The sequence below is a fragment of the Choloepus didactylus genome, chromosome 2, assembly GCF_015220235.1.
Source record: "Choloepus didactylus isolate mChoDid1 chromosome 2, mChoDid1.pri, whole genome shotgun sequence".
Taxonomy (NCBI): domain Eukaryota; kingdom Metazoa; phylum Chordata; class Mammalia; order Pilosa; family Megalonychidae; genus Choloepus; species Choloepus didactylus.
Genome location: NC_051308.1, coordinates 1349859 through 1370548, shown reverse-complemented (window position 1 = coordinate 1370548; position 20690 = coordinate 1349859). Strand labels below are relative to the sequence as shown.

Below are 20690 nucleotides of genomic sequence, written 5' to 3'. Positions count from 1 at the left end.
AAACAGGCCAAAAAATGTTCTGAATACAGTAGGAACGAAATAACGTCTCTAAACAATTCTTTCTTCTAAGATCCTGGATTTTTATTTGTCTATTTCAGTTTTCATTTGTGGTTTGGGTTTTTTTGTTTGTTTGTTTTTATTTTTTTTGATAGGAATATGAGAAAGATGAATCACAGAGAAAAAAAGGGGAATCAAGGCAAATTTCTAAAATTCACTATGAAAATTCAGCTAAGCTACTCTTTTCTTCTCTAGCTGTGGTTTTGTCTGCAATGTTAACCTTCCCTGTGCAAAATATTATACAACATTTATCCATTTAGACATAACACCACTAGACTCATACTTCAAGAAGGATAATTATATATCATCAGAAAGACAATTTTGCTCTGATCAGCTTCCACTAAATGAAGAAGGGTTAGACGCTGACTGGGGCAAAAGAGTCATGACAATTATACTCCAGGGTCCAAAAGAATGGACAGCTTGGAAAAGAAGTAAGGAAGACTTACAAAATGAAGGCTGCAATTGTTGGAGATGAGGCTGAAAATTTACTTTCACTTCAGTTATAGAAAATGACAATGAACAGACTTGAGAGAATCACTTATACTGGCTTTTTTGGTTGTTGTTTGTTTTGTGAAGAAACTTAAAATCAGTGAAGCACACACGAGTTACTATTTGGACAATCTTATTTCAAAGATTTAGAAGAACTGAAGGAACCACAGTTGCTGAAGGTATTATTGGGAGGAGTTTCTGAAGTTAAAGGGTAAATCTTCAGAATATTTCTGAAATAAATAAAATATTACATACTTGGGAATTCACGAGGAAAGACTTTTTTTCCCGATGTTATGAATTTTATTATACTTGTTCTACTGTTCTTAATGTTGAAGACTGCATCGGTTTCGTAAGTAACAGCACTTACATTTTCTAATAAATGTATCTGTATGCAAATGTATGTTTAACAGCATCTGCACAATCTCCATAAACTGTTGCTCATTTTAGTGTACAAATTCTTATTCTGATAAAGATTTAAATTTGTGCTTAATATGTCAGGATACACGTGAATGGACCCATATCCACAGTTTTTTAAAAACCTGAACAATATTTTTTTGAATGTCTATTTAAAAAATATGTAGGTAACATATAGTAATTTTATCATGATTAAATTGGTATCAAATTTATTGGCAGAAATAAAAAAAGCTAACCATTTAAAGATAGTCATAAAATAATAAAATGCAATATTATGCATTATGTATTACTAAGAAAGTGCTCACTCACATAAGCAGCAGAAAATGAGAACAGTATCATGGAAAATGAGTGTTCTGAATACTGTATATATCTTTATGTATATTCTTAAAAATCATTTTATATAACTTTTGTTTTAATTTAAATGCCATATATCCTTGGCTAACATTTAAATTAGTTTTTTTTTTTAATTTAAATGTCATACATCCTCAGCTAACATTTAAATTAGTTTTTTTGTTTTAAAACCACCTTTATTGAATAATTCCTTAACAGTCTAACCAAACCAAAACAATAAACAGAAAAATACTGCTGAAAGGCAAATCATTGTATCGACATCAATACAATCACATCAGATTCATTAACTTAAATTAGTTTTTAATTGCAATAATTGTTTTATTATAAACCATGAAACACTTTCAGAAATGGGCCTGTGAGTAAGAAGTACCAACAGCACATACAGATAACTAGGCTCATGCACAATCTAGTAATGCGCACTTCTACAGGCGGAGGGGTGATTTGTTAAGGACTTCAGTGGGTAAACTGAAGGAAAGTATCTTTCCACTTCTGCCATTGATTTACAGACTACTGACTTAAATGTCCAGCTATAAAGATTCACTGATACTAGCCAGGATTTTCTTTTAAAGATGGTTGACTGAGCACTGTATTTACATCATCTTCTTCCTCCTGAAACCCCATGACAATGGCAGAAGAATAAACTGATACAATCCAACAACAATAAAGAACAGGCAGAAGGCAATTAATGGACAAGAGATTTCAACAAGTTTTCTGAAGACTGAAAGCAGATGAAATGGCACAGATTAATAAAACAGAGTGAAGAAAGTTGCAGTGCTGAACAGTAACACCAAACTCATATTGGAAGGGCAAGGGACCCTGAATAGTTAAAACATCTTGAAAAAGAATAATGAAGTTGGGGGAGTCATACTTCCTGATTTTTAAACTTACACAAAGTTCAAAACAGTATAGTTGGGCATAAGGACAGACATACAGATCAAGGTACAACTGAGAGTTAGAAATAAACCCACACATCTGTGGCTAATTGGTTTCTAAATCCAGCCAAAATATCACTCAAATATGAGGATATTTTCAGACATTTAAAGACTGAGGAAAGTTATCACCTCTTTATTAGGAAGATATTACCATTAGCAAAAGGAAGGCACAATCCAAGAAGGGAAACAGTGGTGCCAATTTGTAAAAGCAATGAAAAGAAATCCTTGGATGATGGCTATGCAGAAAGTCCAGTGAACAACCAGTCAATACCACATCAGAGAAGAGATGTCTCCTGGAAAAAGGAATAGACAGTGCCTTGGAGATATTTAAAGAACACAATAAAGGCAGAGAATGAAACAAAATTAAGAACTCCAAGGAAAACAGAAAGCTGTATGAAGAAAGCACTATAATACAGATAAACCACTTGGCTCTACAGTGAACATTTAGAAGCCTATTTCTGTTTATATATATGCGCCATTTATTACCTTTCAGCTGTTATAATCAACCTATAGAATAAGCACAAAAATATGTAATTATGGTTGTAGACAAAATGTAAAAGTTATCTACTATGAAAATGTAAGTTTTGTAAGTAAAAATAATGATATGTGTTGGGAAGATGTGAGGTACTGAGAAAGGAAGGGGTGCTTACAGTCTATGTGTTATCTGTGAGCCAAACCCATATTATTATCTATGATAGCAAGAAGTTAGCAGAAAAAAAGCTTAAAGCTGATAAATGAAAAACAACAGCATAAATGTATTTTTAAAGCCATACTGAAGTAACAATAAGGACTAAAATATCTAGAGATGGTTAAAAGTGGTTACACTGGGGAATGCGCCTGGAGTTGAAAGGGTGAAGGAAGACATCACTCACTGCTTTTTTTTATAAACTGTTCTGTACCAATGGATTTGTATAACCTTGGTAAAAATTAAAATAACATCTAATCATATATAAGTAATTAAATCTTAATATTAAGCCACGGCTAATGACTGTGCCACACTTTCATATGCAATATTAGCATAGTAATGATATTTTAGTTACTCAACCAAAAATACATTAAAGTTTTCACTATGCTGGAATTCAAGATAATCTGGATAGTAATGGTAGGTTAAATTAATTTTTATACTGCCTGTTCTAAGGGTATTAAATAAATTAAGGCCATGAATAAAATGTGAAGGAAGGAAACAAAATTAAGGGAACAAACTGTTTAAAGAGCTTACATATCATTACTTTGTATTTATGAATCGGTGTCACACTAAAGAAGAAAGTTTGTTATTGTTAGACTACTGTATTTTGCAATTGAAATAATCCAGCACTTTAGACTTTTCATTATGTTCATCCCTCAATTAAATCTCTAGCTCCTTGAGGGAAAATATTGAATTCAATTTTGTACCATCCGGTATCTAGTTTTATACCCTGAAAATTGTAGGCACTTGATAAGTATCTATTAAATGTAAAACAACAACGTTTAATGGAAAGTAGAGTAAAATTTTCAACTTTAATAAGTCAAAGAAACAGAAAGTACACATAAAATGAAAATGAGATTTAAGGTCTCCTTGAATGTTTATTTGCTTTAATGTTTTTCAGTATCCACTAAGAAACATGGTAAGATTTCTAGGTTGCAGACATTGTAGTTCTAACAAGGTTAATAAAAAATAAGTATGTATTTAACACCTCAATCATACAATGACTTCTTTAAGTTTTCTAAACTTACCTGCCTAGCCAGCTTTCCTTAACAGATGAGAAAAGGAAGAGGAATTAGAGATACAGGACATAAACCTGTCTAACCTGTCTTAAAAACAGATGAAAAAGGAGGATGAATTAGAGTTATGAAAAAAATATTCGGCACCTTTTAAATCCTTTTTCAGTCAAAATTAAAATTTTAATGGGACACAAGTAATTTAGTCTAAGACTCCCTCTTGTGGTTGTTGAAATAACTATTAGTGAATTTAAATACGAGGGCTCATAAAGCACTCTAGTTGTTTTACACAGCAATTTCAGAAAGCTTAGTCTTGACTCAACTTTTGCCAGCTTCCGATAAAGAATGAAGACAGTTTCTTAGTTCCTCAATTCTATTTGTAATTAAAAAAACACACTTGAACTTCCAGATAGTGTTAGCTTTGCTAATAATTATAGGCATGTCAGGGTATAAATAATGTCTAACTTCTCCATAAGGTTTTTTTTAAGGACTGTGATGTACATATTAATAAAATACTTTTGCCCCTGGAAAATGTACCAGGACTTACAGATACAGATATCTTAGAACCATTAAAAAGAAGAAAGTAATTTTGTTCCTGGAAAATACTTCATATGTGATTGAGTCACAGAAGATTCAAAGATAACAATTATACATTAAAATTAAAAAGCATCCTGATATACTGATGATTCGAATGAAAACTCTATAAATATCTAGTTTATCATCGCACCTAGAAAGTTGTAATGCATATATAGTGGTGAGTCAATAATTAATGTGTAACAAGTAATGAATGAAATTTTAATGAGTTATATGGTGTTTAATTTTTGCATTATCTATGTTAATTTTGTTCTCTTAGCTTTGTTTTTATTTAAATTCTTGTCAATTATCTTCATCTTTTTATTATTTTATTAATATTTAATGCTATGCAGACATTCAATTTCCACAGCATTACATACGGTTTTTTAAAATGTAATGTGTCTACTTTTAAAAATAAAACAATTGAAAATGACAGTAACAATAAATAGTAAAAAGGGATGTCACACAAAACAGCATAAAGTAAAATGTAAATCTCTTACCTATCCTTAATCAAATCTCCCAGTGTGCCTACTGAGGGGCAGACCACGACTGTTTTTAAGATTCTTCAAGGATATTCTTTGGAAATAAAAGCATATTACATATATATGTGTGTGTATATATCTCTGTGTGTTAAAGTCTGCATTTTATTACTTAACATATTGATGATACTTCTATACCAGTTCATACAGAACTAACTTCCAGCTATCCTCATACTGCAAAATATATTCTGAAGAGGTATACTAAAATTAGCATATAGAGTTCTCTTCCTGTTGATTCTATTCTTTTTCTATTACAAATAATTCTGCAATAAATGTCTATTTTTTTGTATATATGCAAGAATGAGTTCCTAGAATTGGAATTGTTGGGTCAACTGGTATGTGTTTTAAATGTTGATATTCAGAGTTATTGTTATAATGCCTTCAACTGAAGTTATACCTAATACACTCCTGCCCACAATCTGCAAGAGTATCTATCTGTCTGCTTTATTATCAACAGTGATGCTTGATAAACATTTCTGGGATTGACAAACTTTTTAGTCAAAGATTGCATTGTACAGTTTAAATATAATTGAGCATCTTTTTGCATTTACACAAATTATTTGTATTTCTTTATCTGTGAATTGTTTAAGGTGTTTTAACCTATTTTCTTTGATTTGTTGATCTTTCCCTTATTAATTTTCATGTTAATTATAAACTGAAGAAATTTGTCCTTTAAAAAAAAAACCCTAATATTTTCATCTATTTTTTATTTTTAAGTATAGTATAAAATCTTATCTTTTACTACTGCTGCAACTGGTCCCTAAATTTGGGCAACAGATATAACAACAAAATTATGAAGAATGATGCTTAACTTCTGTAATTAATTTTAAGAAATTTAAATTATTCAGACACTAATATAGATAGGAGTGTTAATCTATTTTAGCAGAACTGTGCAGCCTCTGTTAGGTAATAATTTGTTGGCACTTATTTGTACATGATTAAGATTCTGCATTCAGTTTTACAGCATTAAGGGTAGACGATATATATGTTTCTTTTTTAGCTATGAAGAAAACAGGCCTAGAGACAACAAAGGGCTTGAAAGAAATACAACTGGATGAAACACTATAGGAACCAGGATGTTTATAGCTTAGGAAGGTTCAGACTTCATTAGGATATATGGTACCTATTTTCAAGTTTTTAAAGTCCTGCCATATGGAAAAGAAATAAAGTCAGTTCAATATGGTTTCAAGGGGTACCACCGTAACTAAAGAGAAGGATACGGTTCAAGATTTCTATTCTTTTTGCAAAATTTTAGAACAGAGACAGGCTTTCTAAATAAGACACAAACAAAACCCAGAAACCATAAGGGAAAAACTGGTAAACTGGAATAAATAAAAGTAAAAAAAATTGTACAACAAAAAAAATTTATTGAGCAAGTTAAAAGTAAATGAGAAAAAAACAGACTAAGCAGCCTACAACAAAGCTTTGTTCACAGACACACACACACAACAGGACTTGCCCTTAGGAAGACTGTTGCTGCAAAGGAGAGGCTAGGCCTCCCTATAACTGTGCCTAAGAGCCTCCTCCTGAATGCCTCTTTGTTGCTCAGATGTGGCCCTCTCTCTCTAGCTAAGCCAACTTGAAAGGTGAAATCCCTGCCCTCCCCCCTACATGGGATCTGACACCCAGGGGAGTGAATCTCGCTGGCAACGTGGAATATGACTCCCGAGGATGAATCTAGACCCGGCATTGTGGGATGGAGAACATCTTTTTGACCAAAAGGGGGATGTGAAGGGAAATGAAATAAGCTTCAGTGGCAGAGATTCCAAAAGGAGCCGAGAGGTCACTCTGGTGGGCACTCTTAAATGCACAATTTAGACAACCCTTTTTAGGTTCTAAAGAATTGGGGTAGCTGGTGGTAGATACCTGAAACTATCAAACTACAACCCAGAACCCATGAATCTTGAAGACAATTGCATAAAAAATGTAGCTTATGAGCAGTGACAATGGGATTGGGAAAGCCATAAGAACCACACTCCCCTTTGTCTAGTTTATGGCTGGATGAGTAGAAAAATAGGGAAAGGAAACAAACAAACAAACAAACAAACAGACAAAGGTACCCAGTGTTCTTTTTTACTTCAATTGCTCTTTTTCACTTGCTTGATAAACATTTCTGGGATTGTGTGTGTGCTAATGAAGGTGTCAGGGATTGACTTTGGTGATGAATGTATAACTAGGTAATGGTAGTGTGAACAACTGAATTTACGATTTGTTTTGTATGACTGCGTGGTATGTGAATATATCTCAATAAAATGAAGATTCAAGAAAAAAAAAACAAATACATGAAAAGATGCTCAATCTCACTTATATTTCAAGATATGCAAATTAATTAAAAAATTTTTTTAAACTTACCAGGCTGACAAACATGTATTTTTTTCTATAACCACCACACTGATGGGTTTGGGACAGAAGGGGAAAAGAACATTCTTATAAATTTTGCCTAAAATGATTCCCCATTTATAAATGCAGGAGCATAAACTGGTACTGATTTCTTAGAAAGGGCCTTAAAATTAAAACTGGCAGTATCCACCAGGGTAGTCATCAGCGTCGTTCACAAAATATTTCTTTCTGGCTTTCTGCCTCACCTAAGTCATTGAATAGGGCTTTCCCAGTCCCTCTGAAGGTAGGTGAGGCCATGTGTCTTGTTTTGGCTAATGAACAGCCTGTGTCTGGGCAGAAACTTCAGCAGGCTGGCGTTCCTTTGCTCTACCTTCCTTTGTCATCCTGAAAATCCTAGAATAATGGAGAAGGAGCTTCCCTCCACCTGGGTCCCTGAGTGAGGATGAGGCAGAGCAGAGGCTACCAACTAATCTATAATGGACAACATGTTTGGGGCTAGAAATAAACCACTGTTGTTTACAGCAGCACACACAAGCCTGGATGATACATCTATCAAAATTAAAAACACACATATCCTTTGACACAGCAGCTCCACATTCCTAGTAATCTCTTCTGCCAAAATACTCCAACATGAGCACAGCTATGTATAAATAAGGATTTTCAGTGCAGCACTGTTTGGAAAAGCCGGACTAGCAACTATCTTAAAGGCCATCAAGAAAGGACTGGTTAAAGAGGTCAGGGTGTAAAATACTATAGATGCAGCCTTTTGTTCTGTTTTGTTTTGTTAAGGCAGTAGAGATCTACATTTGCAGACATGGAATACTCTCATGACACAGAATACTCTCAAAGATGTAGTATGATAAAAAAAGCAAAACAGTATCTTCTATATGTATAAAAAGAGGTATAAGTATATTGGCTGAATACACAATTTCCATTTCTAGAAACATACACAATCAACTCTTTGTGACTAGCCTTTGGTTACAGCGGAAATTTTCTTTATATCCCTTTTGTTCTGTTTGGATTTTTAAAAAAATCAAGTACATTTAGAAATTCCTATCAGAATTCCAGCTGACTTTTTTGTGGAAACCTGTAAGTTGATTAAAAAATTATATAGAATTATGGGGACCCTGAATAGCCACAACAAATCTTAAAAAAGAACAAAGTAGAAGGACTCTCATTTCCTGATTTCAAAATTTACTATAAAGCAACAGTAATAAGAGAGTGTGGTACTGATATATAGATTGATGGAGTAGAATTGAGAGTTCAGAAATACAATCATGTATCTATGGTCTACTGCTTTTCTACAAGGGTGCTAAGACCCTTCACTGGGGAAAGAATAGTCAAAGATCAAAGACCTAAATACAAGAGCTAAAACTAGAAAACTCATAGAAGAAAATACAAAAGGTAAATCCTCATAACCTCAGATTTGACAATGGTTTCTTGGTTAAGACATCAAAAGCATGAGTAACAAAAGAAAAAACTAAATGGGACTTCTTCAAAATTAAAAAAGTTGTGCATCAAAGGACATTATCAAGAAAATGGCAACAGCCTCCCCATAGAATGGGACAAAATAGCTGCAAGTCATATACCTGTTAAGGTTATCAAGACTATATAAAGTAGTCCTACAATTCAACAACCAGAAGACAAATAACCCAGTAAAATAGGCCAAGTACTTGAACATACATTTCTCCAAAGAATATATACAGTCAATAAGTACATGAAAAGTTGCTCAACACCAGTAGTCATTAGAAAAATGCAAATCAAAATTCACAAGCTAGCACTTCACACCCACCAGGATAGCTAGAATCAAAAAAGCAGTTATAATCAAGTGTTGATGAGGATGTGGAGAAATCCGAACCCTTATGCATTGCTGTAGGGATGTAAAATGGTGCACTTGTCCTGGAAAACATGGGATACCATTAACACAGTTACCATTTGACGCAGCAATTCCAGCCCTAGTATAAACTCAACAGAAATAAAAACATACGTCCACACAAAAACTTGTGCATGAATATTTATGGCAGCATTATTCTTAATAACCAAAAGGTGGAAATAACCTTATACACATTAAGTGATGAATGGGTAAACAAAATGTGGTATAACCATACAATGGAATACTATACAGCTATAAAAAAGAATGAAGTTCTGATACACACTACAACATGAGTGAACCATGAAAATATTACACTAAGTGACAGAAGCCAGTCACAAAAGACCACATATTATATGATTCCATATATATGCTATGTCAAGAAAAGGCAATCTATACAGACTGAAAATAGATTAGTGGTTGCTTGGGGCTGGGGGTGGTGTAGGAGGTTGATAACTAAAGTAATGAAAATGTTCTAAAATTGACTATGGTTATGGTCATACATATCTTTGAATACACTAAACACCACTGTATTGTACAGTTCAAATGAGTGACCTGTATGGTAGGTGAACTATTATCTCAATAGTTGTTTAAAAGGATGAATGAAAAATTTAAATAAAAGAATGAAATAAATTTGAACATGCTGAAACACAACTATATTAATATATATTAGGTAAAAAAATTGAAGCATATTTCTGTATTTATAGAATGTTTGTATTGTATATATTGTAGAGTATGTATATATTGTCTATTCCCACATATAAGCCTATGTAATATCCATGTTTAGTGTGTTCCCATTTTTTGAAAAGAAAAAAAGGTGTGTGTGTATACATATGAGTGAATATGAAAGGAAGCTGGAAAAAAACTGCTAATGGAGATAACCTCTGATAGTGGAATGGGGGGACAGTTAAGGGGGAGGATGAGACAGGGAGACATTTTTTATTGTATTGTATTGTTTTTAGTTAGAATCTTTCACCGTTTGCATGTTATTTTCATAATTAAATTTTAAGATATCAGTTTAATATAAGAAATAACTTGCTAATTGGCAGAGCTCTCCAAAAATGGCTATCTTAAGAAGCAGCTTATTTATAAGGAATTCAAGCACAGAATGGATTTACAAGTGATAGAGATCCTGTAGGATGGAGGGGTGGACAGGGAAGTGGACTGGATAGCCTTTGGTCTACAATTCCAAATGACCGTTAACGTCTCTTCCAACCCTGGCATTTACCTCAAATTAAAAAGGTAGGTAGTCTTAAAACTGTGAAGAACCTAAAAGTAGGAGGACTGATTTGAGAAAAAAAAAAATTCTTTTGTGGGTTGATATCAACTAATCTTAATTACTGAGCTAGCTATTTTAAAATGTGGCTTTAATGTCAACATAGTGAATCAACTCAAAAAGGCATTTTCAATTAGCAGACACATAAAAATCAAAGAGCAAATAAAAAAATGTGAACTAATTTAAATTACATTTCTTTTTGAAAACAATATCTAAGCCCAGTGAATCTTGTTAAACAGAAAAGTATTTGATTTGGAGTACAGTACAAGTGAAAAGTGACAAGGGATGAGAAACACAAAGTCTAATTTCTAACTCATAATTTTTCTCATTTGCATTTCTATTTTAGATTCAAAATTAAGGTTACTGCTTGGCAGTATGAAAGGAAAAAGCATTAAGAAATCATTGAAAATGTTTATGATTTTATATATGTATTTTTTTCTCCCCAAAACAACTGAAACAGTTACCAGCCAAGTTAATAGCACAGAGAGATTTCTGTAGAGGTAACTGAGAACGAGAAATGATTTCGGGCAGCAGTGTTAGTTTGGTAACAGTCCTGGCTATTTTAACAAAATATGGAAAGCAGCCCTTTTTTTCCTCACCATGAAAACTGGTTTGAATGAGTGAAGCATTTTGTTCTCAATACCTCTTTGAAGGGGAGAGGGACACCAGAAAGACTCAGAGTGGAGTGAATGATCAAGTATGTTTGGGTACTTTTCGGAAGTTAGGTCAAGTCAGGTGGTATGACTCAAGGGGAAAAAAATGTAGCTACTTGGCCAGAAATCTGATGAGCAATTGTCAATACTCTGTTTTTCTTAGAAGGTAAAATAAAGGTCTTGTTCAAATTTAGAGACTTTATATTGAAATTTCTCTCTAACCCTATTTGTTTTTTCTATTTAGCACTCATTTCTGTCTCTGATTTCTGTTATACCTTAATGATTAAGGTTTACTTCCCCTTTTTTGGGGGTGCTGGGGTGTTAGACTTAGTATGAACAAGGTCCTGGGAGAGGTTTCATTAATCTACTTGTTTTCGTTTGACTCGCTCTCTAGCAGAGGGCATATCAAACAATATATCTTTTATAAACACAATTTTTTTGCTTTTTGAAAACGATTATTTTAGATTTCAAATGTTAGACTAAAAGAACAACAACACATTTTGGTCACCATATTTATTCATGTATGTTTCCTCCTCAGTTTGAGAAAAACATTTCCCTATTATTCCAGCACCTGGCTCAACTTATTTTTCTATCCTGGCACACTATGTTCTAGGAGCTTCAGGAAGATCAGTTTCACTGAAGGATGCCGAGATGTTTCTTTTCTCTTTATTATACCACACCAATTAGAGTTCAGAAGAGATCCTTGCTTAAAGATCAGTGTTGCCTGGATCCCCCCATTTAGTACTGTGAGTGCTGTGTAAACTCTCAAGTCTCAAACATGTATTAGTTAAAAGCAAAAAAAGGTGTCTTTTTTGACTTGAACTAAGTAAAAAACAAAAACCAAAAACCAAAAAAAAACCCACACTACTCAGTTTGTCACTGGATGCTATCTGAGTCTGGGTTGATACCAGATCCACACGAAACAGAAGGGAACGAGACGATGAAAGGCTGCACCCAAGGCAGTGGGTGCACACATAGATAACACGAGGGCCCAAAGTCAAAGGAGGGTTAGAAAATTTCATGTGCATGTAGCTGGATTTAAAGAAAGTAATCAAGATTGTCACAGCTGTCTGAAGGCTGTTAGTGAAGACAAGTGGTAGATTCTGGAAAACCAGCTTGCTGGCTCTTTGGTAGGCTTGGAGCTCTCAAACCAGTCTTCACTCATCAGGAATTTTTTTTACCTTCAGGTGCCATGACAAGATGGTCCCTACATCTGTCTACTCAGGGCATTACTTTATTGTTTCAACTAATTCCTAATTTTACCTATTTATTGTGCTGTCCTTCTCACTGCTCCCCCCACCCCCCAGCTGGTAGCTCTATTTCTGTTTTTAATTGAGGGATCTTTTAGCTTCATGTTTCTCAAACTGAGACACATGCGGTCCCCAGAGTGGGGTATAGGAGTTACGTGAAGCCAAAAGATAAATTTGAAGCATCTTTCCAGCAGGCGTTTACTTTGAAAATCTGGAAAGAAAAACATTACATACAGTGCAGTGGTTAGAGTGTGGGCCCTACTTTCAAGGGTGAGAATCTTGACTCTAATCACCTACTCCTAAGTGTTTCATTCCAAAAATAGGAGTAATACTGGTACCTATTTGATAGTTGGTTTTCAGAAATAAATGAGCATTTGGAATAGTGCCTAGAACATAGCAAGCTTCCAGCAAGTATTAGTTATTAGGTATATTAATACTAGATAGTCCAGTTTCTTTCCTTGGGCAAATACAAGCAGGTATGCTGAGAAAGGAATGCTCAGGAAGGATGAAGGGATTTAGATAGGAAGACCAGGGAAGGTCTCGTTGAAAAGGTAGCTTTTCATAAAGACCTGAAGGAAAGAGGGAGCTAACTATGTGGATTTCTGGAAGAAGACAATTTCAGACAGAGTGGACTAGCAAGTAGGTAGGCCCCACGGTATGTCTCCTCTGTTCAAGGAGGCCAGTAGGGCTGGAACAGAGAGAGCAAGGTGGTGAGTAATAGGAAAAGAGAGGGCGTGGGGGTGGGGTGGAGGAGGTTGGGGTTGGGGCAGAAGACCACATACGCCCTTGTAGCATTTACTCTGAAAGAAACAGGGAGCCATCATGCGCAGAGGAGTGATACGATCTGACTGGCTGCTGAGCTGAAAGACAACCACAAGGAGGCAAGGAGATAATGCCAGAAGCTGTTTTAGACATGGTTAAGTTTGAGATGACTATCAAACATTCAAATGAAGAAGTTAAATCGCTAGTTAAATAAAGCTGGCTTAGAATTCAGGGAAGAAGTCTAGGTAGAGTTACAATTTGGGAGTCAGTGGCACATGATATTTAAAGTGACCATCTAGGGAAAGAAGCAGAAGAAAGAGGTCCAGAATTGAGCTTTGAGGCTTTGATCTCACCAAAGAAAAAGATGTGAGAGGTCAAAGAGATGAGGGCAAACCAGCAAAGACTAGGATAGGTGGAAATCCTAGAAGATAAACAAACAGTCTGATTTGCAGAGGAGAGAGTGATGACTGTGTCCAATGCTGCTGATAAAGACCAAGGAAGATGAGGGTGGAAAGATGCCCACTGGATTTGGTAGCAAGGTTGACTTAAAAATTTCCCTTTTAAAATTATCTTCAAAAACAAATTTACCTTCCATTTAAGATTCAGAAACCATCCAACACAGGAAATCTACTACTTGGAGGGAAGGAGAATAGGAGAAAAAAGGACTGTGGGGGAAGAATGGGAATTTAAAAAAAAAATCAACGTAACAAATAATGCTAAAATTTATGCATTGCTGAAACGAAATAAAAATGTTTTTAATTAGTCACAGATACATGGAATATAAAATTAAGTTTTAACACAATTTCTAGTACAATTGCAATCACCCATGAACCTTGAAAGTGTGCACACACCAACACATCACCACCAGCCAAGGCCTCACCATTCAGAGATTCTCACTTTACGGGTCTGAGCTGGGGCTGGGCATTTTTATTTGTTGAAAGCTTCATAGGGGACTGCAGAATGTGAAAGTACCACAGCCCAGTTTGGGGTGAGAATCACCAGTAAAAAAAAAATTGTTTAAAACAGAATAAGTCAAAACAATCAGGTCTCCCTAGCAAACTCTGCAGTAGTCACTGTATTAGAAATTTTAAAAAGGACAAGTGGTACTGGAAGTAGTGGGGGGCTTTATGCTGAATGAGGGTAAAGTTATTATAGGTGAACAATTTATTAGGGATACAAAGATGACTAAGACATGTTCTTGCTCTAAAGGACTCACAGTTACTCTGCAAACTTTCATCAGTATGCAAGAAAGCAAACACTTAGCCTCCACTATGTTAATGTGAATGTGTTCATTCCCGCTAAAGACTGAGTCAGACAAAATATAACAGAGATTGTCTCTATTTGAACACAATTTATTATTATTAGACACAATTTACTGTTATGCCAATTTATCACTAGTCTATTTCAGGAAACAATAATCAACTGAGATAGATTTATAACCAACCAACATTTATAACCAACTTTCTTATCCACAATTTCAATTAAAAAGAAACATTGCATTAACTGACATGTATGGGAGGCTGAGAGAGGTAAGGATCAGCAACAAGATTCAAATTTCTTTCTGAATTATGTAGCAATTTAGACTTTGATATAAAATAAGACTATGATGTCATATAAAAATGAAGAATTCTTTATTCTTCGAATAACTGGTCAAAGAAGGTAGTTTTACCACATTAGCCAACAATCAACTAATCTCTTATTAAAATTTGTGTTTCCAAGGATTTTTATTTGCAGAAATTTTAAAGAGAAAGCCAGCATTAGCACAAAAAGGATTAACTGCAAAGTGTTATGAACACCAAAAAAGCCCCCAACAGGGTTGATTATTCTGAAGAGCTGATCACTCCATCATTCCAACTTCAAGTTACAAGATAAAAAAATTCAAATTAAAAAATGTCTATGAATTCTCTCAAATGTTCTTAAAATAACATTATCTGGGTGCAACATTTAACAACTATTATAACTAAAAGATGAAATAATAACACCAATGCCACTTTTGCCGTGAACTCAAACGTACACCCTAAACCCTGCCTGGCAAATTCCCCACTTGTGGTGCTTACAGTACCTTGTGTATAGGCAGCGTCGTCAGATCCCATGCTCAGTTTCCGCGCATCACTTATTCTATCCACATGTGCTAAAGCAGGGTCCGTGAGGTGCTGAACGCTCTCTGTTTCTACGTAATGATCAGGATGGTTTAGAAGATTTGTAAGTTCAAAGGTAGGGGACACCACCCCTGGAGAGACTGCTGGGGGTTTGTTGGGAGAAACTGTAATCTTGAAAGTGTACTTTGTATTGGGCTGTGTGACCACCACGCGAGGGGAAGTCGCGGAGTTGGCGCCCACTGCCCGGCTTTTGGGGGGGTGGTGGTGAATAAAGGCAGGGCCCATGCTCACTTGCCCAGACATGTTCCTGGAGGTGGCAGATGCTCCAGTGTTAGTGGATATGAAGAGTGTGGGCTGATTCCGCACGACCTGGTCATCTCCTGTGGTGGCATTAGCTGAAATATAGACCTTAGGTTGACTACGGGACATTACCTCATCGGTACTTGGGGGGCTGGCAGCTATGTAAACAGTTGGCTGATTTCTATTTAAGGTCTGGCTGTTGACCGAAGAGGAACTGCTGGAGGTTCGAGGTCCGGAGGAACGCAATTTTGAAGAACTGTTTCTTTGTGGGGGTTCAAGTTTAATTTCAATCTGGTTTTTCCGAGGTCCTGTTGAAATATTCTGAATGTTATATTGGCCATGGGCAGAAGACTGTGAACTACCAGGTGGATGGACTGTTGGTGGCTGTGGAGTAGTAGGTGAGCTGATGGGCATATAGACATGGGAGGTCTGGTGGCCTTGCTGACTGGGCTGCTGGGTTGAGGTATGTGGCAGAGGGTTAGATGTAGGATAGGTAGTCCAGGGAACAGGTTGTGAAGGTTGATAGACTTGTTGAGGGTTCATGGGATTGAACTGAGATACCCAGCCAGAATGTTGTTGTGTCTGTCGAGCTGTACCACCAGGAGTCGTAATGTAAGGCCTAATATAGATAGAATTTCCCTGTGGACTGTTCAGTACAGGTGGAGGTACACCATGGATGTGCAAAGATGTAGGAGTATTACGACCGGTCTGGATATTTGGGGCTAAAGTTACCATAATGGGATTAAATCTGGGAGTCTGTTGAGAAAGGTTAGATGTTCCTTTGCTGCCTAAGTGAAATCCAAGATGTGGTGCTGAATTTGAAGCACCAGAAGGACTGGACATTCCAAAAACATTAAAGCCTTGAGGAACTTGCGCTGGTGCTGTCTGTGGCTCCTGGTGGAATAGTTCATTATTGGACTGGCTACCTTGAAGTTGTCCATCACTGATGCTGTGCATTAGAGTCCGACTTCCATTCATTCTATTCCCTTCTCTTCCATGGTGGTAAATATTCTGTGACTGCAAGTCCAAGTTGAGAGAAGTCATGTGATTGCGTAGACCAGAAATTCCAGAATCATCTGAAAAATTCAAGTCTCCTTCACCATAAAGATACCTTGTACTCTCCTGAGAGAGAACTGCACAGCAGGCATCCAGGTTATTGTTATTCTATAAAATAAACAGACAAAAAAAACCAGCCTGAAGTTAAGAAGCAGATGCTAACGCTTATACTGCTATCTGTGCTAAGATATTACATGATTAAGTATTTCTTTAATACAATTAAAACAGATATATCTGAATTTTTTTTATTTGAGAACTATTTTTTATGCAAATGGTTGAATTAAAAATCCTCACTACTAATGTAATGGAAAAGATCTCTGACTAACAATAGCTGAAAGTGAACTAAATCACTGTTTGGTTTTATGACCTATTTTACAGTAAAATGAATTCACGCAAAACAAACTTATAACCTAATTTAAAAATTTAAATGTCACACAGAACATAATCATTCAACTTGTAAGTATATAATGCAGTACAATTAAACATTTTTTAAACATTTAAAAAGGTTAAAAATTTAATTTAAAATTTCTAAAACTATATGCAATATTCTGTCAATGCTTGCAACGCTCAAGCTCTATATACTCTATTAAACTAATTATCTTTTATAAATTACATTTGTAGTACTTATGAAGTTCTAGAATCCATACCAGTCTTCTGAATTCCTCACATACTTCCTTTTAACTTGTGTAACGCATATACCTATGTATGAAATATAGGCTCAAAGAAGCCTCCAGGGTAATTTAGTTCATATCTGAGTTTAGATAGTACCATACAAATTTACCACAGAGAAATGAAAAACCAGACTGTTCTGAAAGAATCCTGAAAAGAGATGGATTAACCACTAGTCATAATTCATCCATAAAAATATTTCCTGAGCACTACAAAGTGTACAGCACTGTGTCTGAGGCTATGGCAGACTTAAGATCTTGCAATTCAATTAGTGAGACAATCCATGCATTTTTGAGTATGTGCCAAATAAGAAGTGGTGAAGAAGTTCAACAGAGAGAGTTAATCTTACAGACTATTGGAGAAAGGACTGGAAGGTATGGCCTGTGGGTTTCATAGGATATGTAGGATATAGATAGGAGGAAAAATTATTGGTGAAGGAAATGGCACGAGTAGAGATACAATCATGACATTAAGCAAACCACGTTCCAAAAAGGTGACTGGAATAGATTTGGCCTGAGTTAAAGATTCACATTAAAAAATGTGTGGAACGAACTGTTGGAAGGAGAGACTGGGATTAAATAATGGAGGATTTTGAAAAACAAGTCACTCTACAGTTTGACTTGACTATCTAGGCAATGCGGAGCGCCAAAGAAAGTAAATGAACACAAGTGAAGACACAAGGAAAGTAAATGAACAGACAAGTTGATACTTCGGATGAATAGGAAAGGGGAAACACTTTTGACAGGAAGACCAGCTAGAAGACATGAAATAACGAGTACGTGGCAGTTGAAATGAATCAGAAAAGACAACAAATAAATAGCACAATTTGGCCACTAGCTAGAAGGAGAATTCAAAGATGACTGGAAGATTAGGAGACTGACGGGGTGGGACAGGTTTCAGACATTTAAAAAAAAAAAAGAAGAAATCAAGTCAAAATGTCCAGAGACAATTTGTTATGAGATAAAATCTTATTAGATGTAACTGGACTAAAAAGGTATCTTGAAGTCTTGTTAAGAATGATAGTCCACACTGAATGGGCAATGTAAAAGAATAGCAAGGCCTGACTTTTTTTTTTTTTAACCAACAATCTAAATCTCTCAAGCTATAAAAATCCTTTTATCCCACTCATAACTCTGAATTGATATATACTACTTCTCCAAATAAAACTTAGAAACTGTTCACAATCTTTAACAATGGATTATTCCTTATTGTATTAAAACTTTATTTTGGGCCAAATCTAATTGGTGTTTTTTGCTTTGGGCTAACTTTACTGCCATTCCAAGTAAATTATTCTCCCTTCTAAGCCATAGCTCTCAGAGATGCTATATTTCTTCTCATCTCCTTTCTGCCAACATTCCCAAATTAAAATGTATAATCCCTATTAAATCAAATCTCATACTTCCTCTTTAAAAGCTTGATAATTATATTCACAAAGTCTTCTTTAATCCTCTTGGGCTCTCAAGATCCCTTTAATTCTTTATAATCTTTAATCATCTTATATGTTCATATTAAACAGCAATGTTCTAGTCCCAGTTATGCCATAACTTGTGTGTCCTTAGGTTATTTATACTTTATAGACAAAATGTTCTTATCGGCAACATAAAAGAACTTCCAGAAATTTTAAAAGGCTACAATAAGATACAAGGAAATGTGCTTATTAAACTTTTTTATTACAGAAAATTAAACACATACAAAAGTAAAGAGTAAACATAACAAGCTCCCAACACTCATCACCCATCTTCAACAGTATCAATATGAGGCAACACTTTTTTCGTCTAATGTGTATGTCCCAGCTATTCCCCACCCCCTACAACCAAGCTAGATCATGTCTCAGACATCAGAGCATTTCATCTGTAAATATTTCAATATGTATCCTTGATAGGGAGTTTAAAAAAAACACATTACCATAATGCCATTATCATACCTTAAAAAAATCAATAATACTTAATTATCACCTAAAGAAATTTCCCTGATTGTCTAAAAAATCTTTTTACAGTTAGTTTAAATCAGGATGTAAACAAGGTCCACACATTTCATTTGGTCGATATGCTTCTAAGGTTTCTTAAAACAACTACCCTTCCCCTCTTCTTAAATTTTTCTAACCATTTGTTTGTTGAAGAAACCGGATTAGCTGTCCTTAGAACTGGCTCACTGTATTTTGTGGTGTCATGCATTTATACTCTGTATACCATTGTGAATGGGTAGTTATAGCTAACGGCCTGACTGGGTTCATGTTTGAATTTTTGGTAACAGTCTTTCATAGGGTCTATTTCTTACTGCATCACAGAAGAAGGCACAGAATGTTTGCCTGTCTTTTATGATTTTAAAGCTGATGGGTGGATTCAGATGTTGGTTTAATCCGTTTAATGATTTTATCAGTAACTGATGACCACTATTTAGAAACATTTCAATTAAGAGTTGTAAAATGGTGATATTGTTGATACCCTAAACTAAGATTCCTTTTTCATTTATTAGCTGCAATTCCTTAAATAACTTGCTCTCTTCAACTATTTGGTTACTCTGCACAGAAGAGGGGATAAATACATTCTTTCTCTTTGCCAGTTTTTAGAACAATGAATTGGTGCTCTTAAAAGTTTTTTTGGTGTCATCATAGACTTATGTACATCCTTAATGTATTTGATGTGTTTTAATCTACTGGAAGGCCAGTGCGAACCTCTTCAGGTTGGCTCCTGTGTCCACGAGACGTGAACCCAGTTGTCTTTCATAGCTTCCTTGCTCTCTGATATAACAAGATGTTCAAGCTCATCTGGTACATTTCCTATCCCAGACCTAGAATCAGCCATTTCTCAAAGAAGCCTGGTTACTTTTAATGGGAAAATGTATTCAGAGGACCCTCCTTAAGTGTATAAAAACATGTGGCCCCCAGAGAGCCTCTCTGTTGCTCAGATGTGGCCCCCCTCCCCCCAAGCCCACACAGCAGGTGAACTCACTGCCCTCCCTCCTATGCAGGACATGACTCCCAGGGGTGTGAATCCCACTGGCAACGCGGGAAATGACTCCTGGGGATGAACCTGGACCCAGCACTGTGGGATTGAGAAAATCTTCTTGGACCAAGGGGGAAGAGAAATGAAACAAAGTTTCAGTGGATGAGACATTTCAAATAGAGTCTAGAGGTCACTCTGGACGGTATTCTTATACACTATATAGATATCTTTTTAGTTTTTAGTGTATTGGAATGGCTAGAGAGAAATACCTGAGGCTGTCAAACTGCAACCCAGTGACCTGATTCTTGAAGACTATTGTATAACTGTAGCTTGCACAGTGTGACTGTGTGATTGTGAAAACCTCGTGGCTTGCACTCCCTTTATCCAGTCTATGGACAGATGAGTGGAAAAATGGGG

At 35.5% G+C, this 20690-nt stretch overlaps 1 protein-coding gene across 3 annotated transcripts in view; it reads right to left on the bottom strand.

Annotated features, from left to right (window-relative positions):
• TAB2 (TGF-beta activated kinase 1 (MAP3K7) binding protein 2) overlaps positions 1-20690 on the bottom strand; it is a 101374-nt gene that overhangs the window by 17207 nt on the left and 63477 nt on the right. For all 3 annotated transcript variants that reach the window (XM_037819217.1, XM_037819222.1, XM_037819215.1), the window contains one exon: positions 15267-16767. In XM_037819217.1, coding sequence (XP_037675145.1) covers positions 15267-16767 — 1501 coding nt within the window. The remainder of the gene's footprint in view (positions 1-15266; positions 16768-20690) is intronic.